This window comes from Canis lupus, chromosome 16 (genome assembly GCF_003254725.2).
Source record: "Canis lupus dingo isolate Sandy chromosome 16, ASM325472v2, whole genome shotgun sequence".
NCBI classification, from domain to species: domain Eukaryota; kingdom Metazoa; phylum Chordata; class Mammalia; order Carnivora; family Canidae; genus Canis; species Canis lupus.
Genome location: NC_064258.1, coordinates 18,197,907 through 18,223,904, shown reverse-complemented (window position 1 = coordinate 18,223,904; position 25,998 = coordinate 18,197,907). Strand labels below are relative to the sequence as shown.

General features: G+C 48.4%; 1 protein-coding gene across 1 annotated transcript in view; it reads right to left on the bottom strand.

Annotated features, from left to right (window-relative positions):
- Positions 1-23,902, bottom strand: part of DPP6 (dipeptidyl peptidase like 6) — an 829,290-nt gene extending 805,388 nt beyond the window's left edge. Inside the window, exon 1 of the mRNA XM_025451902.3 lies at positions 23,571-23,902. Coding sequence (XP_025307687.1) covers positions 23,571-23,621 — 51 coding nt within the window. The 5' untranslated portion in view covers positions 23,622-23,902. The remainder of the gene's footprint in view (positions 1-23,570) is intronic.
- Positions 23,903-25,998: the final 2,096 nt, after the last annotated feature.

Here is a 25,998-nt window from a genome sequence, read left to right as displayed (position 1 = left end):
AGCTCAGCTACTCCTCCCTGCAAAATAAGACATACATGTAGGTATACACATGGACACCGACGTGCACACATGTGTACACATGTATAACTGTTAAAATGTCATTGTCTACTGCTTGAGAAAAATGAGAGTAAAACCCCCTGGAGAATTCAGAGCTTTAGGAATTTCGATACGAGGAAGACTGCCCTGATTTTAATCCTCGTGGTTTTTTTTTTTCCTTTTCAAGTTCACCCTATTATTTTCAACAACCCACTTCTCTCCCCCCACCGCTCTCTTCTTACAAATAGCTCTGTGGGAAATGCTGCAATTTTTAGTATCTCTAAATCCTTCTAAGCACCAAATTCAAAGAGCTATTTTGGCAGCCCAAATGTAATGGGAAAGAGAATTTGGATCCAGGCTGGGGAGGATTTGGCTTTTTGCAGAGGGGTCCTCCAGCGCGGGAGCAAGTCCAAGTGCATCTCTTTCCGGAAGGGCCGGCTCCCTGGGTTCCCAACAGACCCCCTCCTGGCGGAGGCCACGCCACCTCCTCCTGCTTCCTACACGTGGGTATCTATTCATCTCAGTCCAGTGCGTATGTGTCTTGACTTTGCAATGATCACAGGATATATAGGTCACAATTTCAAAATCTGTAAAGCTCTTTGAAACTCATTTGAGAACAAAATGCTATCTGACTTGAACTCATTTGGGGGAAAAAGTTACTGGAACTGATGTGAAGCAACTGACAATTTTAATTATTCTACTTAATGACTAAGTGTAGTGTTTTTTGTTTTCTGTGGGTTTTTTTTGGCGGCAATTATAATGGTCTGTTCACAGGCGGTACCACAGATACTGTTGATGGTGTTAACTCTTAGAAAATCAAGCACTGAGTTAGTTTCTTAAATCCCAAAAAGCTCTGAATTCCTAACTGAACCCAAGGTTCTCAGATAAGTGGCTCTGGACCTGCCCCAGGATAGGCTGTTCAGCATCCAGCTTGGCATGATCGCCTTAATAAGCGTTTAATAGATATGATTACACCAAGTACACTCAGTGGTGTCTGATCCAAATAGGAGACACGACACGACAATTACTTAAAAATAGGTGTCAAAACATAATACCACAGAAACTGAACTGGTGACAGTCACGTAACAAGACAGTATTTCTCTTTCTGTATTCTGTGCCTACAGAAAGAACTTCCTTGGACCTCAGCTTATGAATCTGCATGTTATCACGTTGCCACTGCAAGTGAGGATCAACACAGACCACCTTTTGTTTATAGCATGACAGCCAGCCCAGGATCTTTTCAGTAACATAGCTGCACTGCTCTCACCTCCCTCAAGTTCAAACTCATCGCTAATTTTTACTTTCTTTGCCCTGGAACTGCAAACTTACAAAAAGTAAAGAGACGTCCAAAAGACTTTTTAAAATGTCATATTTGGAACAACCCCAAGCCCACATTTATTCACCCCGTCTACATTCAGTGGAGCACCTACTGTGTGCCAGCACTAAGGACATGGAAGGCAAACAGGGAGAGCTCATCCGGGGAGCTTATACTCCAGCTCTGGGATGTAAAACTAACCTGTCGATGACTAATAGGATTTCAAGAAAAGTACTGGGTCCGGGTTAGCAAGCATCTAGGGAGGAGTCATGGTATGGGGGCCAGGCAGTAAGGGTAAAGAATGATTTTAGTGTGGAAATCTAGAGGAAGAACATTCCAGAAAAAGGGAGCCAGCATGAAGAGGGACAGAGTTTCAGGGGGTGAAAAAGCAGGTGAACAAAGGTGAGGCTAAGGAAGGCTGATTCTTCCAGGGTCCCCAGCGAAGCCAGGGTCAGAACAGATTGTGCAAGGCTCGGGAAGCAAGTGGGGTCACAGATTTACAGCAAACAAGTGTGTCCCAGTAGGAATATGGACTTTATCCTAGCATGTAGAGGCTACTTAGTTAAGTTGTCTGATCTATGCCTAAAAAGACCACTCTGGAGGCCGTAAAGACAGTAATCTGTGTCTGACCCAAGTGGAGACAGGGAGACCAAGGAGGAGGCTGGGTTTAGCCCAGGGAGGGAGGATGGTGGCATTGCCTGAGGCCAAAGTCCCAGAGGAGGAGGAGTGGGGTCAGATGCGGGATGCACCTGCAGCCTGGGCTGTCTGCTGACCGAGTGCCTGGCTGTGAGGTGCGAAGGGCAGGAAGGCACAAAGGATCCCTCCAACTGTTCAACCTGGAAATGTCAGATTGTATGATGGTTCCATCATTCTACATCTTTCCACTGAGATCAGGAAGCCTAAGAAAAAAGGTTTAAGGTTGGCAAATCAAGAGTTCTGTTTCAGCTGTGCCATCTTTGAAAAGCCCAGTAGGCATGTGAGAGGGAAAAGTTTGGTATAAGAATCTGAGTTGCGGAGGCTGGGCTAGAAACCTGAGAGCCTTCAGCACACAGATTCTGCTCAGAGCCATGTGGACTGAGTGATACCATCTACAAAAAGGCAAAAGTGGGATTCCTGAGCTCTGAGCAAGAGGAAAAGCCAGGCAGGGTAAGAAAATGAGCAGCCAGAGATGTAGAGATCCACAGCCCAGGAGCAAAGTAAAGAAAGTGACCAAAAAAAGAGAAGATGCCATCCCCTGTGGTAGGTGAGAACTGGCTTTTGGATCTGGCTGTGATGTTAACAGGTTAAGATGTCCCTGGAGGGCTAGGGACTGCAGCCTAACCGGAGAAGATATCGAGAAGGAATGAGAATGGAAATAGCTACATTTTGCTATTAAGTTCTACAAGAGAAGGACTGGTGGCTGGAGGGGTACATAGCATCAAGTTGTTTATGAGATTTTAGATTAGTTTTGTAAGACAGAAAAATATACCAGCACATCTATCCCTCCGATGAGAACAAGACAGCAAATGAGAGAAAATGGGTGCCCCAGACGGGATGCATTGTGATGCCCTGCCCACAATGAGGAGCCCCTACTGGTTATGGAGGGGTGCGCTAGCACTGACTCAGGCCTGATTTTTTTTATGATTTTATTTATTTATTTGAGAGAAAGAGAGAAAGTGCAGGAGCATGGGCAGAGGGAGGGGGAGAAGCAGGCTCCTCACTGAGAAGGGAGCCTGACATGAGGCTCAATCACAGGACCCTGAGATCATGACCTGAGTCCGAGACAGATGCTTAACCTACTGAGCCACCCAGCTGCCCTTCGGGCCTGATTTTTGCAGGAGCTACGACAGGACCCAGAGACAGCCCCCCCACCATGTCCATGCAAGAGCCCTGATCATCTAAGATCTCTAGGTAAACCACTGGGGCAAAAAATAAAGCAATATCCATACCATATACCAGTCCCAAATGAATTAAAACAACAACAAAATATAATGCATTCCTTGATGCTTTTTAACCAACACACACGTAATCTATTTCAAGTATATTCATCCATCCATATTTTTTTTAAGATTTTATTTATTCATTCATGAGAGAAGCAGAGACATAGGCAGAGGGAGAAGCAGGCTCCTTGCAGGGAGCCCAATGCAGAACTCGATCCCAGGACCCTGGGATCATGCTCTGAGCCAAAAGCAGATGCTCAACCACTGAGCCACGCAGGCATCTTCATCCATCCACATTTTTATTCACACACCAAAAATGAGCAACTTGACTGGCTGCATTTGTAAGGAGTCCTGTACTTAAATCCTTGAAGATGTGCAGGATTTGAGTTCATCTGAAATATGTTGAATTTATGTTTTATGTTGGCAAACTGAACACCAATAAAAAATAAATTTATTATTAAAAAAATTATTTTTTTAAAATACAATGTTCTTAAAAAAGAATTGCATAAAATTATCTGTCTGTAAGAAGCTCTGTGCCTTTACTATGCAACTGCAGTCACACAAAAATTGTGTCTGGTACCACTCCCTCTGCACTTCAAGGAGATCTTGAATGATGCTCTATCTGCATTTTTCTACCCATGTCCACAAGTAAGTAGGATTAAGGCAACCAGACACTGAATCAGTCACTACAGTACCGAGAAATTGTCTCTTCTCTAGCTGTGCTTACTGGTTTCACACAATATAGGTGGTCTGGATTTTTCCATTTAAAACCCATAACTTTACCTTCAGTTTTTTTAGTAAGTCTGCTGTTCCATCCTCTATAGAAAAAACAGATGTTTCTGTGCCATTCACAATACAGACTACTAGACAAGAAGCTTCCAAAATTCTTTATAATTCTAACTCCCAATGGACACACTGAATCGATTCTATAGCAGCTTGTGCAACTGATAAGCGTATAAACAGTAAAATAAATGTTCTAAATTTTGCCATCTCGCATGTCCATTCACACTTCAAAAAAAATTTATATTGACATATCCATATTTGTTATCTTCTATTTGACTAAATGCTGCCAGATTATGATTTCAATCGAGCCATCTGAATCTTTCAAAAGTCACACAAAAATAAATCTGAATCTATTTCCATGAAGTCTTCCAGATATTTATGAACACCTGCCTTGCCCTCTACTCCATATCTATTTTCCTAGCACACTAGTCAGGGGCTTCCAAAGAAACAGAACCAAGAGGATATATAGATCTTTATATGTAGATCTATATAGATCTATATCTTTGTGTATATAAACATTTTTACATATATATCTAAATACCTAGAAATACAGACGTATATGTAAAGACCCAGGAAGGAGCCAATGTTATAATTCAAGTCTGAAGTCCATCTTCAGCAAAATTCCTCTTGCTCAGGGGTGATGAGTTATCTAGTCTAGCCAGGCTTTCAACTGATCAGACAAAGCCCACCCACATTTTGAAAAGCATTTTGCTTTACTCAAAGCCCACGAATTTAAATCTTAATGTAATCCAAAACAACCCTCACAGAAACAACCAGAATACTGTTTGGCCAAATATCTGGGTATTGTAGTCCAGGCAAGTGGACACACGGAATTAACCAATACACCGAGGGTAAACATCATTTGCTTCAAATTTTCCTTGCCAACACAATTTCTCCTGTTTCATGCTTGGGCTGCCTCTCTTCTGGATGTTTGCTTGGCTGTCTGTTCCTCTTTACGTGAGAACCCAGAGCTCAAGTTCCAGCTGTGATCTGCTCACAGAAGGCATCAGATTGCTGGGCTCTTAAATATTAGCTTTTGTCACAGCTAATGAGATTTGATACTAATTTAAGAAAAGCCTATGGTATTTTTCTTCTACCTTGATACAGATTTCTTCATACAAAATGAGATTGAGTGCCCTTGGTGCTCCTAAAATACATGCCATTTATACATGGAAATGCATGTATTAGCCTTCCTTTCATCTTCTTAGTTTGTTACCCATTTTATGAATTAAGTTCCTCCACCACCCAAGCTTCACCATTGCTTTTCTCTCTGTTCTTTCACTATTATTAGCTTTTCTAAGCTCTCCAGTGTCTGGTCCCAGGGCCAGGTCACGATTCAATCTCTACTTTGCAGAGTTGATCCTGCTCCCCTGTAGCCTCTCGCAGCTGCCCCACCGAGTCCGGCGAGCCCTGATGCCTCTCCCCAAGTAAAGGTCTTACACCGCTGTCACAAGACCCACAGACAACACATACCCAAGCTCCTCTTAAAATCTCATTTAAATGTCTTGCTCTGTAAACTACTTCCTGTCAAAGCAAATTGCCAATACATAGTGATTTAATTCCCTTTAAGAAATACTCTTAATCGTGACATTTTCATTGTGCTTGGGATCAACAATTTAGGAGAATCACCTTTCTCATCTATCATAACTAACATCATAGATACTAGTTTCAAAATCTCTCATTTGTGCAATCATCCAATATCAGACTATAATACCTACACTGAAACACCAACAGTCTCGATCTTTTTTTTTTTTGCAGAATCTATTAGACTCATAATTAAATAATTCATTATGTAATCAGCTGTACACCCATTTTGCCACTGGAACGGAAACCCCAAGAGGGAAAGGCAGGATTCTCTTTTGTTCACTGAAGCATCCCCCTGTTGGCCACAACGCCTGCATATGTGATGCTCAACAGATCCTGAGCGTATGGGCCTCACTCCCTCAGTTGTTCAAGCAAAGATTAGGGTAAGAATTAAGAAGCTCACCGTCATGGTCACCACCAGCCCCCCTGCTACACCCACCAAGCCTTTTAATGAAATCACTAGCACTGGAGTTCAGTTCCATCCTACCCTCTGGGCCAGAGTCTACACCGATGAGAACACCAGGAACACGCAAACTACCCAAGTATAAAGAATTGAAAGCAGGTAGAGAAGAACCAGAGTGAAGAATGACTTTGATTCAGTGCTCTGCTTAGCAAAATATTTGCCCTTTTACTTCCTTCCATGTGCAGCCACAGGAAACCCTCTGCTCATCCCAGAGACGGCACCTGACAACTTCTCAAAGTGGCCAAGAACCCTGCTGACCAAGGTTCTCCCCCAGGAAGTAGCAGCTGTGGCACCGCTGGGGAACTCCTGCAATAGAAAAAGACTTTAAAGTACTGGATGCCCCAACAGTAACACAAACCCTTAATCATGGAACCTAACCGAATGGATAAATAATCAAAAGATGATGCAGTGAGAGGCTAAGGCAATCGAGTGCAAAGTAAAGGTAGGATTATAGCCAACAGAACTGAATTATTAGAGAAAGGCATTTCCAAATGCCTTTCATGTGGCCTCAGTAAACAAGGCATTAATATTTTACAGAATGATTCCTTTTTTATTTAGATTGAGAAGTGGCCCCTTTGCCTGTGACACCCGAAGCTTGACCTTTCTCTTAAGATGACATCTGATTTGGATGCTCACTGGCTTTCACCCTCCTACCCCAGGGACGGAGGCAGCTTTCCTGCTGCACGTCTCTGAGCCTCATTTGACAAATGGAGGTAATATCTCCTCCATCCAGGGCGGTGATGGGAATTCAGTGAGACGAAGCAGGCGAAGTGCCTACCTTACTACGGGCCACGTGCTAAGCACTGAATACGTGATCGCGCTCGGAAGTGATGCTGGTGGAACAACAGGGTGTGGGGCCCTGTCACATCCTTGCTCCCCAGCCCCTGACAGACTCTGCCCCTCCCTCCGTGCTTCCAGGCCACAGGTGGAAAGCCCGCACAGGCCGCTCTGTTGAGTGTGTCTCTTGCTCTCAAATTCTTGGAGGAGGAATGGTTCCATCAAGCGCCAGCATCCTTGGCCGTCTCCTGATCCTCAATTTTGCCTAAATCATGTTGACATCTCAAGCACTCAGCCTCTGTAAGCCTGGGACAGGATCCAGTCACTCTCAGTGAGTGTCTGTGGCTCTGCTGGCTGGTGGACAGCTTACTCATTTCAATGTTCTGGCTTAAAGGACAAACACAAATTAAAAATAAGATGCCTAATTCTCCTAGTTGAAAATACAATTGACCCTTGAACAACACAGGGGTGAGGGGCCATGGCGGAGGCCCTGTGCATCAAAACTCCACGTATAACTCTTGAGTCTCCAAAGACTTAACTACTAATAGTCTACTGGTGACCAGTTGCCTTACCAATATCATAAACAGTTCATTAGGGATGCCTGGGTGGCTCAGTGGTTGAGCATGGGCCTTTGGCTCAGGGCGTGATCCTGGGGTCCTGGAATGGAGTCCCATATTGGGCTTCCTGCAGGGAGCCTGCTTCTCCCTCTGCCTAAGTCTCGGCCTCTCTCTCTCTCTGTGTCTCTCATGAATAAATAAATAAAATCTTAAAAAAAAATAAACAGTTGATGAATCTGTATTTTGTATGTTATACGCATTACACATACTGTACTCTTACAAAGAAAGCTAGAGAAAAGGTTACTACGAAAATCCTGAGGAAGAGAAAATGCATCTACAGGACTGCACTGTATTTTATAGAAAAAAAATCCGCCCGGAAGTGGGCCCATGCAGTTCTAACCCCTGTTGTTCAAGGGTCAACTACGAGGGAAAGCCTCGCCTCCGCTCCTTTTTCTGACAGCGCTCACCTTAGAAAAACGTGTCCTTGGAAGCACTTTTTCATCTCTCTGAAACGTATCCTTCTGAGAACCAGAGAGGCCTTTTGCTGCTTAATGACCCAGGACCGCTTCCCTAGGAGCCTGGGAGCCAGCTTTCTGAAATGCAAACATCAAGGGAGAGCTTCCACCTCCTGGTTCTGTGGGAGCAGGCGCCTCATGTTAATCGGTGGAAGGCTCCCTCCTCATGCAGAGCTACCTCCTGTCATGAAGACAGGAGACTACGTTTCCTCTAGGCACAGCCACCCAGCTGACACGAACGGTCACCCCGGTGACCAGGTGACGTGAGCATGAACCGGGTGTGACCAATGGTGCTGTGAAGCCTCTGACTTGAGGACGAGTTACCATTTATCAGGAAACTTGTGACACAGGGAGCATCTGCTGGACTGTGAGGTGAGGGTTCTCCTTTGTGATGTCTTAGATGGCCCGTGATTCGCACCACATACTCTGGTCTCATGCTTATTCAGTGGTTTCCTTCTCTGCTTCTTTTGGGGACAAGACGTCTGGGTTGGGAGAAATCTGTATTTAATTCTAGTTCCCCCTACATGCTCCATGTGGGAACTTCTGGAAGTCACCTGAATGGCATTCTTGTGAGGACTACCCTGTCATCTAAGTTGGGCATGCCTCCCCTTGTTTGTGTTTATTGTTAAGGAGCTCGAGGAAGAAAGGAGGGAAGAGATAGGTGGAAGTGGTCAGAAAAGCTTCCACAGTAAGCCGCACTTATGCCAAGACCCTGTGGCGACCAGTACAGCTATCTGCACACAGTCTGAACTGTTGTTTGTCAAAGCATTGCAGGAAAACTCCTAGGTCAGGACCAGAACACAGAGGTGTGTCCTCCGTTAATTGGCCCAAAAGCACAACTGAGCCCAACAATGCCATTCCTGGGCTGGATCCAGCTGGTCCTGGCACAACTGCAAGGTGATCTCATCAAGAGGATGGTTCTTCATTATCATCCATAGATCAATGATGGATCTATGAGCCCTCCCTCACCTTCCTCAGAGAGCCCTTCCTCACACCCCATGATAGCCCTTTCCACCCCTTCCTCTGTCTTGCTTTGTGAAGGACAATTTCCCCTCCTAACTGTACTGCAGTGACTGTTCATCCCCCATGACTGAGATCTGGGGAAAGAGGGTTTTCGGCCTCTGTCCACAGAGACCTCTCCAAGGCACTACACTGGCTTTGCGGCTCTTCTTCATCCCTTAAGTTCGAACTGAATCCATTGTCAAGGAACTAATCTCCATGGAAAATTCTACTTCTCAGATATCTGCAGGGTGGTCCTGAAACATTTCTGAGCACTTTAATAGTTTGGATCACACAGAAGCTTTGAGAATGCATTAACTGTCATTAGCATTGTTAATGTAACAGGAAAAATTTTAAATTTGCATAAGAGCATTTTAACATTATCTCTTTATATGTACTAAAGCAGAAGGGAGGGAAGCCTTTGTAGTAGGCTTTAGAATAGTCTTATCTGCAGTAATTAACATTTCCTAGATGTCTAAAAAAAGAACCACTTTAAGAAATCATAGCCAAAAATAAACTTTAGAACAAAGTAGGAAAATACTCAATTTTTCTTTAATAACCGAAGTCAAAAATGAAAGCCATCTCTCTAACCCCGATTCCACCTGTGTGGGCACTCAGTTGTGAGTCAAATTTAGAATGAAACTAGGAAGCAAAATTATTTGTGGTCATAACTCACAGACCTGCTTGCTCCCCAAAAGCGAACCATAGGTGAGGCTGAGAAGAAAAGATAAAATGGGATGGGTGGCATGAAGACAAATACAAATTAAGCCTCCCCCGTGGAACACAAGGGAAGAGACACTCTCTCCTTTTTCCTTCAGAATTTCTTTCATTTTGTAAAAAAAAATTTTATTTATTTACTCATGAGAGACTTTGCCAGTCCTTTTCAAATCTTGCTGGTATGTAAAACTTCTTAATGGCTAACCAAGCCTCTGGCCAGTCTCTTCACCCAGAAATGCTTCCTCAAGGACCCCGGAGCCACATCTCTGGAAAGTAATCATGGAGCAAAGATAAGCACCTCCTCCCAGTTTCCAGGGGGGAGATGAGCCTGACTGGTCCCCACACTCCACGCTGCAAACCTGACCTGACAGATGTTGAGATTTCCGTCCGCACAGTATGATCAAATGTTTATTCAATAATAAAACTAATTTCTTTCTTTTCTGACTCTGTGGTGAGCTTTTCTGGGTCAGGAGGAAAGTCTGTTTGTAATTGTATTTCCTCACCAGGGGCCGTGACATACAACAGGCCACATTAGGAACCGGTAAGGAAGGCTTTCCGGGGCCTGCTAGCAAGGTTGCTCTGAGCATGGTCTGCAGGCCGCAGCCTGGGGTCGAACTGCCAGCCACTGGTTCCCTCAGAGATAAGTACAGAAATTGAGAGTGTGCCATTTAGAAAGCGTTATAGCAATTTTAACAGTGATTTTGCATGTTTAGATCCAATAATAAAAAATTTGGGTTTATGTTTTGTCTATCCTCTATTTCTGTCTTAAAGATTTTATTTATTTATCCATGAGAGACACCGAGAGAGACACAGAGACACAGGCAGAGGGAGGAGCAGGCTCCATGCAGGGAGCCCGATGTGGGACTTGATCCCAAGACCCTGGGATCAGAACCTGAGCTGAAGGCAGATGCTCAACTGCTGAGCCACCCAGGTGCCCCTGTCTGTCTTCTATTTTTTCATTTTTTTTCCATTCTTATATTGCATTTTATAAAGGTACTGATCCGTGATGAAATGAACACTTTAAGAACAAAAACAAAATGAATGTCCCTTCCCCAGAGAGCCTGGGAATGGGTAAGTTGAGAACTACATGCTGGCATGCACCAGAATCACCAGCGAGAGTCAGATGCCGGCCCCACGCTCCCAGTTTCCAGTTTGGTAGCTCTGGGTGGACCCAGAGGTGTGTCTGGTTGCCAGGCGATGCCGCTGTGATTGGTGCTGCCCGCCCAGGCACCACACTTCGAGAACCCCTCCCTAGGGAGTCTTTCCAGGGAGCGATGAGTCGGGCTCACCTTCACGAATGGAACAGAGAGTCACATCAGGTTAGTCTCATTTGTTTTCGTGGTCTGATGATGACGGATGGTCTTCAACTATCACGATGAGAAAAATGCAAAGTTCAGCTTCCTGAGTATTCGTGTCCACAGGAGCACACGCGTGCTTGCCCACTCACCCACATTCACGCTCACATGCACACGCTTTGGGCAGAGTCCGTGTGATGATAATGATTTTAATACCCTCGGTTTTAATGACTGTTCGAGCGCTCTGAGCCCAGCACGTGTCTCAGAAGCAGACCAGCAGCGAGGCACCACACTATATTACACTGTAAAGCCGCTACTTGCAAGGTTCCTGGAGAACTTGAAGGATTTTTCAAAAGCCAAGACAGAGGCGGATCCATTTTTCAAGTAAGTCTGCATTGAAAATGGCATTTGCCATACCGTCTGCCAGATTGACCACTTCAGCCTCCTTTTCTTCCCCCAAACCAGTGACTCATCAATCACTCCTTCATCCGCAGACTTATCAACCCAAACTTACACCTTCAGAGGAAAACATTCGGGAGAAAACAAACAAGTAAACAGTGGAGTGAGAAGAGAGGGGACCCGTCCCATTTCTTGGTCAGCCAAGGAAAGTTCCTTCCAGGCTGAGGCTCTGGAGGGAGGTAAGGCTGGAGGGGACAGACCTGTCCTGGGAGCTTGGCCTGCAGTTCCCCTTAGTAAGCACAAAGGCGGCACATCACAGTCTCGGGTGGGAATACCGATTTGGTGTAGGGGAGCAGCCCCCGGAGAAGACACTTCTTTCCACCCCTCCTTGAGCTTCTGCACGCTGCAACTCTGAACATTCATGGAGGCCCAGTGCCTTTGTCGCTCTGCATCTCCCTGCTTGTAAATTAATGAATCATCACCGAGGTTTCATAAAGCCAGCTACTCAGAATGCAGAAAACTACTCCTCTCGAGTGAGGGCATCTGAGTAAAATACACACAGAGGCAGCAAAGCCCACACACCATGACCACATGGCCAGAGGTGACTGCACACCTAGGAGGCGTGTTAGGTCAGACCCTGGATTCTCGCAGAAGCCAGAGCAGTTTTCATTACCGTGTTTTCCCATAGCCTGTCTGCACATCGTACTGCTGCGGTGAAGGGCCTCAACACGCCCCACGGAGGACAGCACTGTCCTTCCTCCCAGGGTCAGCGATCAGCAGTTCCCAAAGGCTCTTATTAGTATTTTCCAGCGTGTTTCAGCTTCCTGGGCAGATCCCACGTTCCACTGCCCGCGGCTTCTCCTCCAGGGACTGGCCTTGGCATCCTTCCATTCATCCTTCCTGGCCCACCCAACTTCTGGAGACCTCGCATTTTTCCCTCCATGCTGCTGCCTACTGGTCTGCTAGAGGCTCGCACAGCAGCGTGCAGGATTGCCACTGTATGCGGGGACACGACGGACCTCTGCAGGTGAGGGCACTGAGTGTCAAGCCCCTTCCCCCTCCAGCAGCTGCCAATTTATTCGACAGGAAGCAGTAGTCTATGTCTGCCACTGTAGCACGGTGCGTTCACCCAGTAGGTGCAAAATGCACTCTAAAATCTGTCCCCAAGCATTGTAAGATGCCATGCAGGTAGAGAAAAACGTGTCCAACGGGAACATAGACATAAAAATGTCATCACGAAGCAGCTTGTGTAACTCTGGGCAAGCACCAGACTCCTTGTCACACTCCAGAAGCACCCCCTCACCTCGCGCCTCCTAATCATGCCCCTACCCCCACCACAGTAACAGTACATGACATGTATGGGAAGAGTCCCCTTGCTTTTCCTCAGACTATTAGCATGTCTAGCAGGGACCCTCCATCCGTATCCCCGACCACGACATCTCAGTTTCCCTGCGCCAAACCTCATGTAAACCATACAGTTTATATTCTTCTAGACCTGGGATCTTGTACTCACTTCAGTGGTATGCTTGAGAAAGTCCCTGTGTTTTTGAGCACGATGTCCCTCCTCTCTGTCACTGTCCAGGACCTCACTATATCAACACACAAACACAGTCACACGTCCTTAGTGCTGACGGGAACTTGACCGGCTTCCAGTCTGAAGTCCTGAACATCCCTGTACGCGTCTCTTGATCCACACTGGCATGATCTCCTGTGGGCATGAACCCAGCAGTGCTGTCGCAGGGTCACAAGGGCCAGTACATCGTCAACGTTGGCAGCTAGGGCCTGTCCTTGCCCTCCCTGACCCCTGTGCTCAGCGTTCTCACTGTTTCGTGTCTTTGCCAGAATTTAGTGTTACACAACTCTAAAAGATGTGAGACTATTCATTGAGCGCTTTCCCATTGTGATTGTAATTTGCCTTCCCCTGGTTATGCTAATATAGTTGAGGTGCTCAGTGCATTTTCATAATATTCCCTGAGCCCAGAGAAGTACTGCTCCACATATCAGACCGATGTCGCAGTGAGGACTGGGCTGCTCTGCTCTAGAGCTCTCAGGAAAGCTGATGTGTCTGCAGGTGGTTGGATTAGGGCTGCCCCGTGGCTTGCATGGCAATCCAAAATGTAGGTAGCTCTCATTTCCTGATATTGCTGTGTGCTGACAGGTTCCTCTTCCCTCCCACACAAGCAGGTCCTAGGACACACAACCTTTTGTCAGGGTATCCTATTTTTCTCAAGGGAACAAGGAGGTTAATTATAAGTAGCTGGAGTTTACTGCTTCTGGGTAAGGTTGAACCACTTCATCCATATCAAACAGAGAGAGAGAGACTTTCAAAGATGACATTGTCTAGTAGCTAGACGGACATAATACTTGCTTTGCAAAAGGTGTGCCGTTGTCATCAAGTTTTGCAGGAGGTGCTCCTATCTTCTGTAAGCAAACCTGAGCTGGTCATGAGCACCCTGGCTTTCCACCGGTTAAACCTCAGCCTTCCCTCTCTGGAAATATTCATAAAAGACCATGCTTCATTCTGAAAAGTCTGTGTGTGTTGAATATACCTCGGATTTACTCACAGCTCTGCAAATTAATCTCTAACCTTTGCTTGTGGCATCCTTAAACAGGAGAAGACAAATAACAAAATAGGAAGAAACTCATGGAAGCTGAGAAATGGAAAAAACAGCAATAGTTGGATAAAAAGAAGGTGTCTCTAACTGATATATTAAAGGCACAGTTATTTCAATCAAGATTTTAAGTGAGTTGAAGGAAAGAGAGGTATTTTTCCTGGCAAAGACACCATGAGGGACCACATGACAGCTGTGTGAACTTCTCAGAAAGCTCGGGCTCTCATGTGAAGCAGGGGTTAACTGACTTTATATAGTTCAAGAGCTTTATTTTTTTTTTAATTTTTATTTATTTGTGATAGTCACAGAGAGAGAGAGAATGAGGCAGAGACACAGGCAGAGGGAGAAGCAGGCTCCATGCACCGGGAGCCCGACGTGGGATTCGATCCCGGGTCTCCAGGATCGCGCCCTGGGCCAAAGGCAGGCGCCAAACCGCTGCGCCACCCAGGGATCCCAGTTCAAGAGCTTTAGCTAGGACCATGGGAAGTCACATGAAGGCAGGTTTCATAGGACCGTAAGAAAACACCCTTCCAACAGACACAAGCCATCAACAAAGCCCGAATCCAGTCCCTGGATGTGTTCCAGAAAGGGCTGGAAATTCTACAAAGCAGAGCATTAGAGGAGATGGTGTTCTCAATGATCTCCAGACCCTCTTCCAGCTTTCAGGCTCTGTGTTTCTTTTCATTTGTGGTGGGGAAGGAGGTTTCTGAAGGAAAATGCTGTAGACTGAAGTATCTGGCCTGGAGCAGTCAGCAGCTGAGCCCTTGATCCCTCTGCTTCTGAATAATCTTGTCATGCCTTGGCTCTTCCAACCATGAAACAAAAATATTTGTCCTGCTAGCACAATGGGTTGTTCTAACATCATAAAACAGAGTATGTGAAATTACTGTATAATCTGCAAGGGTGCTATGCAAACTGTTATCACTTAGTTTTGAAGTCGAATGGTTCTTTTAAAAAACACATGCATAATTTAGAGTCCTAGAAAGAAGAGCCAAAAAAAAAAAATCTTATAAAAAGTTTACTCAGGATGTGATTTGGTCTAATGAACAGAAATTTCTGGGAAACCAGTATTTAGCCAGAAAAAAAAATCTTTGGTTTTCTGTTATAAATAATTATAGCTTTTATAAAATGTGTTGTTTGTGTGTGCATGCCTGAGCATGGAGAATCTAGTCTGTAGCTGAATCCCTTTTGTAAAAATGGGAGATTTTTGGCTTGAAGTTCACGAATTCTCATTCCTCAAAAAAAAAAAAAAAAACTGAATAAGAAGGTATAGAAAATCGGGCTGGATGTGCAGAGTCAAGGATGCACGCTGGAAACTCAATCTTAGCTTCCAGAGCTAACCATAAACAGGTGTTGGTGTCATTCCAGGTTCATAGCTGGGTTCCCATTTCGTAGAGGTTTTACCACGTGTTTTTCATACATAACCAAAATAATAACACAAGGGGCATTAGTCTAGTAGGTGGGGCAAAAAGGGAGAGAAAGGAAAATCTTACTTTTCTTTTTTTTTATTTTTAATTTAAGTTCAAATTAGTTAACATATAGTGTATCATTAGCTTCGGGGGTATAATTTAGTGATTCATCCGTTGCGTATAACACCCAGAGCTCAGCCCATCACGCACCCTCCTTCACGCCCATCACCCAGTGACCCCATCCCCCCATTCCACTCCCCTCCAGCAACCCTCAGCCTGTTCCCTAGTGTTAAGAATCTGTTCTGGTTTGCCTCCCTCTCTGTGCAAATCTTACTTTTCAAATATCATTATCATGAAGGAAATGTGATCAGCCCTAGTTCTACCCCATGGCAAGACCCAATCCCACCCCACCCATGGCTGGTGCCCTGCCAACCAGGTCTACTGTCCGGCCTGGCTCGTCGGCAGTTCCCTTTCTATTTTCACAGATGAGTAACACCAAACTGGAAACCAGAACATCCTTGGCACCACTGTTCTATTACCATGCGGTGATGTTCTCTTAATAGCTGAGGAAGTCAAGCAATCAAAGTGACTGCCCACAGCAGTTCTCACCCCACATCCCTGGCTCCACCTTAAGAGTGCCGCGAGCACTGTACATCTGAGAAGTGTGCACGGCACGCCCGCGTGCACAGGTATACACCCACAGGCGCACACACATAGTTCGGCCTGAGTGGTCACAGTGTGTGCATTACCGCTCTAGATTTTGTGACTTATAGGTATAAATCTATGCCATCTATTTTCCTGGTTTACAAACGGACACACTGCAAGAGTGACAAGGGGTGAACTGACCCGGAAGATGCCAGAGAAGTCCGTGCTGAAGAAATGATAACACCAACAAAATATTTGTTCTGGCATGGATGGTTACTTTTCAAGCACGTCCTTAGGTCAGTGTTGAGGAGACAAGGCTACCCTGGCTGGAGAGAGGGAGTAGAAAAGGGACTTGAGGAATAGTCAATCTCTTCAAATTCCCTGATCTAAAACAGGAGGACACAGAGGTCCAGGGAGCTGCCTGCAGAGGCCACTCTCTAGCTCATGGAAAAAGCTAGAATTCCACCTGCTGGCCCAGAAGCTATGTTCTCTCTTTTACCCTTCTTGTTCTACTTGTTCTATTTGGTTTGAAATACATCTCCAGGTGGATCACAGACAAATCATAGAGAATCTTGCAGTGAAAAGGGCTGTTATCTCTGCATGTGAAAAAAAGAAGTTTCTTCCATCATTCATTACTCCCCATCCCCAGGCGAGAGATGCAAAACAAAGACACAGGGCGTTCCCTCAGCTTTTCCCCTGGTGACTACTCTTTTCTCTCTCCCCATGTGTCATTGCACCTTCTTATTCTGTGGTCTGTGCCTCTCTCCCCATTCCTCTGTTTTACAACGGAAGAAACCAGACTTGATTGTGCCTTTCCACAAACCAAAATGGTTTCCTATAAATGGTAGCATTAATTCCTTAGACATTGAGGACATTGTTTATTTTAAAGTTCGAATCTAGTCCAGCGGGCCTCCCTCTTGGCTGCACCAAACTGTTAAGCATATCAATACCCAGGGTACAATGAACAGCAACTTCATCAGATCACCCTGTGAGCATGTGTGTATGTGTGGGTGGGGATGTGGAAAGCCCAAAGCTACCCTTCAGTAGTTGCTAGGGTTCCTCTGGTGATTTAAATGTGCAGCAAGGTTCAGAACCCCTGCCCTCAAACCAGCATCCTCAATACCACCTGCCTGTAGGACCACCTGATGCCCTTGGATTTGTCAAAACCTCCCTGAGGATTGTATCCTCCAGCCAATGCAAAGACCTATGGACCCAGATGGATTTTCAGACCTTCCACCTCTGGAATGGACCCCCTTTCCCATCCTCAGGAGAAGCCACTGAATAAAAGAGAATTCTGAGTGGTTTTGTTCACCTCTGTACTCTTGGCTCAGGATGTATGTGTCCTACAAGGTCTGGGACATGCTCTTTCTTGAGCTCTAAAATGCAGTCCCATTAATCAAAGAAAATTGGCTTCTATAACCAAAAGAGGTCACAAAATTCTCCTCATTGCTGAATTAAAAGTAATAAAAGGAAAAGAAAAAACAAGTCTGGAGTAAACTTACTTCTCTCCCCACAAAAAAAAAAAAAAAAAAAAAAAGGATATTGAGTAGTTATTTAACTATGATATTGTGATTTATAAAAAAAAAAATACATACTGTTAATCCCTAAACAACATAGGGGGTAGGCGTTCCACTGCCTGTACTGTCAAAATCTACCTATGACCTTTGACTCTCCAAAAACTTAACTACTAGGAGCCTGCTTTTGACCAGGAGCCTTACTGATGACATGGCTGGTTAACATGTATTTTGTATGTTATATGGATTATTCATTATATGCTTACGATAAAGCTAAAGAACATGTTATTAAGAAAATCATGAGGAAAATACATTTATAGCACTCTGCTGTATTATTGGAAAAAAATTCCACGTGTAAGTGGACCCATGCAGCTGAGGCCCAAGTTGTTCAAGGGTCAGCTGGAGTTTGGTCTGCATGCAGAGTTCACAGCTCCCAAAACCCTTGGAATTTCCTGAGTAGTAAGAGCAATGAGATCCCTTTCTGCCATAATATTTGATCTTTTGTCCTTAGTTCCTGAAATCTCTTTAGAACCATAAAGGGGGAACAGGTGTCTTGTTATTCATAACCAGTCCCTTTCAACTATGAGCTTCTGTTCCCGGTTGACCACAAACGATATTAAAGGATATACCAATGTCCAGCCAGGTGAAGGGATACAGAGGGCGAGGTCTGGCAGGATCCCACACAGGAGCTTTGGTCTTTAGAAAGTCCCCTAGGGTTGGGGGCTGGTTGCCAGGGAAGCCAATCACTCCCACCCTGACCTCTGGGCAAGTGAGAGGAACTATAGATGGAATCCATCACCAATGACCAATGACTCAATGAGTCATGCCTATGTAATGGGACCTTCCTAAAAACCCAAAGGACAGAGTCTGGAGAACTTCCAGGATGGGGAACCAGAACACAGCCAAGGCACTTGCACCCCAAACTCCAAGAGGACAGATGAGCTCCTGTGTTTGAGACTCTTCCAAACCTCAGCTTCTGTAATCTCTTCATTGGGCTATTCATTCCTTTTCTATCACACCCTTTGTAGATGTGTGATCCAGTAAATCAGTGTTTTACCAGTGATCTAGTAAATACGATGGTGACCTGAGTTCTGTAAGCTACCCTACCAAATTAATGGAACCCAATGAGGGGGTCATGGGAACCTCTGATTTCTACCCAATCTGTCAGAAACACAGATGTACCTGAACCTAAGATTCATGTCTTAGATGGTGGCAGTCTTGGCACTGAGTCCTCAACCTGTGGGATGTGATGTTACCGCTAGCTAGCAGCAATGGAACTGAATTGGATTACAGGACATCCAGCTGGTGTCAGAGAATTGCTTAGTGGTATTGTAAAAACCACATATGGTAACCCCTAAAGTGAGCATAAGCTTTGATTTTATTGTAGCTCTAAATGGAAAATACTGCACACATGGAATTCTCTCTTGTGTCATCCGATGCATTAGAACTTGAAGAAATTCTTAAAACAAAAGGAAAAAAAAAAGCAGGACTAAAATCAGGGACCCTTCTCACAAAAGCAGCTGTGCCAGGCGTAAAAATGTGCACCTGTCCGTGCATGTCACACAAGCATCCCCCCGGTTCTTACGGCACACAGCAACTGACCACAGAGAGACAACAGATGCTAACGCTTGGAAATGCACCACCTCTTGGCAATAACAACACAGGGAGTTCAAAGTGCAAAAGATGAACACACTTTGAGTAATGTCATTAGTGTGAGGACGGGGCAGAGAAAAGAGAAATGACTGAGGTAGACGAGAGGTCTGCTTAGCATATCTACACGCTCCAAAGCCAAGTCCCAGTGTGCCACAAGGCACAGACCTGCTCCCTAGTTTTCCTCAAGGTGTTTCCTAAGACACTCTGAGCTGACCACCCCGCTCTGGGGTTGGGGACTGCTCCCTGGAAACGTCACCAACTCTGAGTATCTCTAGTTGGCAGTTAACATGTGCAGTCTTCCCAATCTTGTAAATCTGCTAAGAGGGGCGCGTGAAATGGACCCATGTTCTTCTTGCACAGGGGATTCATCGAGATCCCAAGACCAATCTGGTTATAGGGTTGATGATTCTATAGGGGATGCTGAACAACTAAGGAGTGGAGAAAGGTCAGCCTCGGCACTGGAGGGCTGGGATACGCAGTGAGAATTCTCAAAAACTTGAGACCTTGGAAGTAATTTTTGGAACCCATTTCAGGAAGGCAAACTCCGCCCGGAACATACATGACAATGCTCACCGTTAGAAGCAATGCCACAGTCTTTAGGTCACCAGGGTGCCAGTCCATCGAAGGAGGAGGAGCAGTGTTCCAACAACCCTCAGACAGAGGGTTTTCTGCATCATTAAAGGCTGTACCCTGGCAAATCAACTCACAAACGTGTACTGCTGTTCCCAAGAAGCACTCAGCCACAGAGGCTTGTGTCCCACACAAATCCCTCTAAATTATCTAAAAACGTCAGAGAGTTTTCTCTGCTCACCTGGGCTTATTACAAGTACGGCGACCATGCTGGGAAGTCATTCGTTTAATCTAATCAATCAGTGAACTACTCACATGGCCTGAAAGAAAGCTCTTTTTACATGGTTCTGATCCAGAGTTTTTACTCAAAGTAGGAAGAGGACAGCAATATCTGAAGAGATCCTCAGCTCCTAGTATCACAGGTATCTCTCCAAATCAGTGACCAAAGACCTAAAACTGGTGCCAGGGACCAAAGGAAAATCAGCAGCTTTCCCCATACAGGGAGTTCATTTCCAGGCTGCAACTTTCATTTAAAACCAAAACCAACCAACCATGAGACTCTCAAGTGTCCCCGTGGCTTGCAGACCTCTGATCCTCTGCATCTAGTTTCTGAACCTCCTCTGGCACAAGTCTGGTCACCAAAGGCCCACCCAAGCCTCATTTACCCAGCATCTACTTGAAGAGCCACCAACATACCAAGGAAGGAGGAGGAGACTGTCCCACAGGGCACAGGGCAGTCCCCAAGGCTTTCATTTTTAACCACCCTTTACTTCCTGCTGAGCAACTCCATGTCTGGGAAGAGCTCCTGTGGATGAAGTAGAGGAATTTAGCGTGAAATAATATCCTCCTGATAATAAAATCTTCTACTGGTCTTAGAACCTATCACAAGAGGATATGCTTCTCCAAAAGAACCAGTGTGCTTTAAACAGTGATCAAGCACCGTATCAACACATAAGTAACAAAAGAAGGTTGGGCTGAGAAAATACACAAGTCGCCCCTCCCCACGGATCTTCAAACGTCAATGTTGTGAAAATATGGTTATTTTTAAAAAATACTTTTTGTTCTGAGAGGATGGGAAAAAATGTTGATCCCTGAGTATTAAACTGCAGCTAGAAAGTGCCATGCTTAGTCCGGGATTTTTTTTTTATTTTATTTTTACGATGTTAGAAATAAAATTTATGAAACAGACTCTTCTCTGAAATTAAAACAGAAGGTATGAACTGGTTCCACTTAGGTTCTTCCTAACTTGTTTTTGCACACCAAATGGGATTGGATAATATGCCGATAAGTTTGCCTCCTCTTAATCATCTGGCAGCAGGAGAAACTTCTAAAGCGATGTGTGAAGAACAAAGCCTCCAGTAAGATTTTAGAAAAAGTCACAGGTGCCCGATGGCCATGCCATGTGAACATAAGTGACAAGAGACTGAAGCCAGCATCCTCTGCCACCGGCTGCAGCTGGACAGGGCGCACCTCTGACCGTGCTGGCAGTACCAAGTGTCTGCCTTTTAAACCTCAGACCTCACGTGTGTATCCAGAGAGCCCAGAGAGCTTCAGACTGAGCTGCAGTTCGTGTCTGGGCGGCCGTGTGCACATCTGTGCACTGGCTCTGCAGGCCGTAAAACATTCTCTCCATCACAGTCAAATGTACAGCAACTCGGCTGCCAGCACTAGAAGTGAATCACCCTGTCCTCATCCGGGACGTAAAGTATCACCTCAATTCCCATCAAGTTGCCAGTGAAAAGAGTTTGCCAGTCACCCAATCCAAGACAGGCTGTCTTTCAAAATCACTGACCAGCAACTAAGAATCGGTAAGTCCCCAAACCACAATTTAATTGAGAAATGATCACTCGATTAAAGCTCTGTGCATTTAAGTTGGAGCATGAAATTTGAGAAAGATACAAACCAGACCACAGAGTGAGAATTACCAATGCCACACTTGACAGAACATGGAAAAGGTGACAAAGCCTGTACATCATTTTCTTTTAGGCCAATGATGGGCCTAAAAATATGACCGGCTGCTGTACAATTCACTAGGCTCAGTTCAACTTGTTCAAATATACTTAGAGTAGACACTGAGAAAGGTATGCCGTGAGAACGAGGAACTCTGCTTATTCAGAGTTTGAGTGAAAACTTCCTTCCAGCCTTCATTTTCTGAAGCAAACCCAGAGAGGGTGCAGTGGGAGGGAAAATGTCAAAAGTTTTTTTTGTTTTTGGATGTAATATAAAGATGTTGCTACGTCCCAACATACCACCTAAGTCATGAGAAGAAACACCTGTTTGACAACAGATTTAGGTAATGAATTAGTAATATGTCATTATATTACCAATAAAATTAATTCAGATTCATTCTTCTGCTCCAGTCCTAAACGTGTAGGCTTTACCTAGCACAGTGTGGCATAACAGAAAAGGGGCATTACAGGTACAGGTGGGAATTTAATTGGAATACGTTACTCCATACACACTTCTGCCCTGTGTATACCAATATATATATATGCTGAATACCACAATGAGTAAAAAAGAAGAGGAAAATGAGGGAAAAATATGTATTTTCACCAACAAGCAATAGGTTAGCGGCAGAACCCACAGTGGACAAAGTGCCTGGAACGAGGGGCCTATCTTCTGGGGATGGAGGGGAGGGGGTCTTGCAAAATAAGCTCCTCGGTGCTGTCACTACCCTCCCAGAGCTACTCTGGATGGAGTGATGCACACCTCAGGCCAGAAGTCAAGTCCCGAACGGACGGCGCTCCTTCCTCAGCCAGGCAACAGGTGTCTTGCTGTGGGTGTGGTTAAGCCAGCTGGATATTTGTTCAATTGCAATCAATTTTTCATTTCTCGCCTCTTTTTGTTTAAAGCAAGACCTCCAAACGGATCACTGACTGGGTCATCCCCAACACACCTCCGGGCCACCGCACGCCTCCCTCCTGTCCGCTGGACCCAAACCACCTTCCCAAACAACTCCCGACCCTGCCCCTGACAGCCTGCCTGCATTTCCAGCTGTAGCCTCAAAAGTAGCATGCCAGTCCCCACCTCGTGGTCCCCCTCTCACCAAAAAAAAAAAGTACCAGCGAGTCCTAGGAAAACCGAGACCCTCTCCCAATCATCGCACAGCAACACGGAAGGGGTTAAAACATCACCCAAATACACACGCACAGGCACAGGCACACACACACACGCACACACACACACACACACACACGCACGATGTGCACAGAACAAGATGGCAACCTCCGCGGCCTCGCCGGGAGGTGCCTGCGCCCGGACCCCTCGGCCATGGCCCGGGGCGGAGGGAGCCCCGCGGGGGCGCGGCGGGGGCGCGGCGGGGGGCGGCTCCCGGGGTCCTCGAGTTGGCAGAGTCGTGCCCGCTCGCGCAGCCCCCGCCGCTCCCGCCCCCGCCCCCGCCCCCGCCGCCCGGGGGTCACCGCGGGGGGCACCGGCAGCCCCGGGGGAGCAGGGCCGCGGCGGCCGCGGGGGCGGGGGCGGGGGCGGGCGCGGGCAGAGCGGGCGGCGCCGCCCAGACTGTGCCCGAGGCTCGCTGACCCCAACAGGTCCCGGGCCCTCCCCGGGCCGCCGCCCCTTCCGCGCCCCGAGCCCCGCGCCCCGCACAGCGCCCGCGGGAGAGGACGGCGACGCCGCAAAGTTGCGCGGTGCGAGCGGGCGGCGGGCCCTGGGCGCTCCGCGGCCGCCGGGCGGGCTGGGGGGGGGCGGGTCGCGGGGGTCGCGGGGGTCGCGGGGGGCCCGGCGGCTCGGGACCCGCCCCCGCAGCTCCTCCCGCGGGCCTCCCCGCCGCGCGCCCCGCCGCCGCACTCACCATCACGTTGCCCTGCATTTTGGCGGTCTTGATCATCGCCTTCTCCTTCATCTCTCCCGAAGTCTGCACCGACTTGTGGCCCCGGGAAGAGTAACTTAATCCATTGTCCCGGCGGGGAGGGCAGGCTGCGCCGGCGGCCGCGGAGGGTGGACTTGGCTGGGAAGAAGCCGACCTGCCGGGGGCCCGGGCTCCGGCCCCCCAGCCCCGCCCGGCCCGCCCCGCCCCTCCCAGGCGGATCACAAGAGCGAGCAACTCTTTTCGGCCGCCGCGAGGGGGGCAGAGGACGCGGGCGCGGAGGGCGTGCGGGTCGCCGCGCTCGCAACGACAGCCGGGGCCGGGGCCGGGGCCGAGGGGAGGGCGGAGGGCGGGGGCCGGGGGGAGGGCGGGCTGCGAGCGGAGCGGGCGCGGGAGCCGGAGCCGGAGCCGGAGCGGGAGCCGGAGCGGGCGCGGGCGGGGCGCGGGCGGGGCGCGGGCGGGGGCGGCGGGGGCGGGCTCCGGCAGCGTGCGAGTCCGGCGGTCGGCGTCCGCGCTCCGCCAGCGACAGCGGCGCGGACCCGAGGGGCGCACGCGGGGACCCGGCGGGCGGGGCCCGGGGCTCCTCCCGCAGGCAGCGCGCCGCGCCGGTGGCCGCACTTGTCCCCGAGGGCGGGGGCCCCGGCGGGCGGCGGCGCCAGGGGCGGGCGAGCGTGTGTGAGTGCGCGTGTGTGTGTGAGTGAGTGTGCGTGTGCGTGTGCGCGCGCTCACACCGGCCGCCCTGCCAGGACTGGGCTGCACCCGCCAGCCCCGGGCGGCGGCAAGGCGACGCGGACCCGCACTGCTTGGGCAGAGCCGGGGCCCCTCCGGGCGACGCCCCCTCCCGCGGGGCCGGGGTGCGCGTGGCCGGCGCGCTCGCTGCCACTAACGTGCGCAAGGTGGTTCCCGCGGGTGCAGCCGCCGCCGCCGCCGCCGCCGCCGCCGCCGCCGCCCGCCCCCCGCGAGAGCCGCCGCGGCCGCAGGGCAGAGCCGGGAGGCGGAGGCCGAGCCCGTCGGCCGCCGGCGCGGCGAAGCGGAGGGGCAGGCGGAGGGCGGGCTGCGGTGGCCGCTGATGAATTATGTTGCTGCGAGTTCCTGGGGACACACGGTGCGTCGCCATGGCTGCGTCCGGGTCTGCGTCCGAATGCGCCGCCGCCGCGGCTCCCTGGCACCGGACGCCTCGCCCCGCAGGGCCGCTCCCCGCGCCGGCCGCACACCTGGCCCCCGGCCTCCGCCCAGCGCGGCCCCTCGGGCGTCCGTGCGTCTTCGCGTCCGATCCCATCGGCTCCCCACAGCCAGCCCGGCGCCCCCGGGCCTGCCCGCGCCCACAGCCAGCCCCCCTTCCTCCGCCTCGAGAGCCAGCCTGCCCGGGATGCGCCCTGGGGCCCCCATCCCCACCCCGGGCACTGCCCGAACGAATCCATCACCACCTGGGGCTCGCCCCCGGGCCACACACGGACGCGCGCCCCCGAGAGCGCGCACGCAGAGGTGGTCAAGTTCAAGTGCTGGCCCAGCCGGGCCGCTGCCAAGAACAGACAGAGGATGCCTCCCCACGCCGCGGCATTCCTCCACGGGGAGCCAGGGCGCCCCACACGCCGGGGCTGGAGCTGCCTCAGAGGACGTGGGAGCATCAGGCCTGAACACACGTGGGGGGCGGTGCGCGCCTCCCCCAACGCGCGCGCGCGCCCTCGCCTAGGGGCCCTGGCGACGGTGAGAGGCTGGGAGGGGTCTGAGAGGCTTTTCCTTTCTTTTTTTTTTTTTTTCTTCATATTCACACACACACACACACACACACACACACACACACATCGCGTTTAGGAATGAATAAGATGCCAGTTTTGAACCCACAGTGAGGCAGAAAATTCTGAGCTATTGCAACAGCTCAGTTGGAATTTAATTGTATGTAAATTACCCACAATGCTTTCAAGCATGCACTTAGTAGACATCATATATAGTGTATAAATCAGCACACACACAAGCAGTTGGTTTTCCCGTGGAAACTACCTATTACTGATGATTTGGCTTAAGAATTAGGTGGAAGAAATAGGCGAACCAAAGCTGGAATGCTTGGAAAGAGCTTTTAAAGAACGTGGGTTGGTGTTTGCCAGGAACGTGGAAGGCAAAAGAACATTCTAGCCTGTGGGTTTAAGAAGCACTCACCTTCTGTGACAGGATTCTTAATGACAGCTTTTCTCCAGAAACGAACACCCACACGGATCTTAGTACTACTGAACTTTACACTAAACCCAGCCCACCTTTGACAAAAATTACCACCAACCTAAACAGGTTTGAAGCAACATTAAGTTGGCTCCCATGGGATCCCTGGGCGGCTCAGCGGTTTGGCGCCTGCCTTTGGCCCAGGGCCTGATCCTGGAGACCCGGGATCAAGTCCTACGTCAGGCTCCCTGCTTGGAGC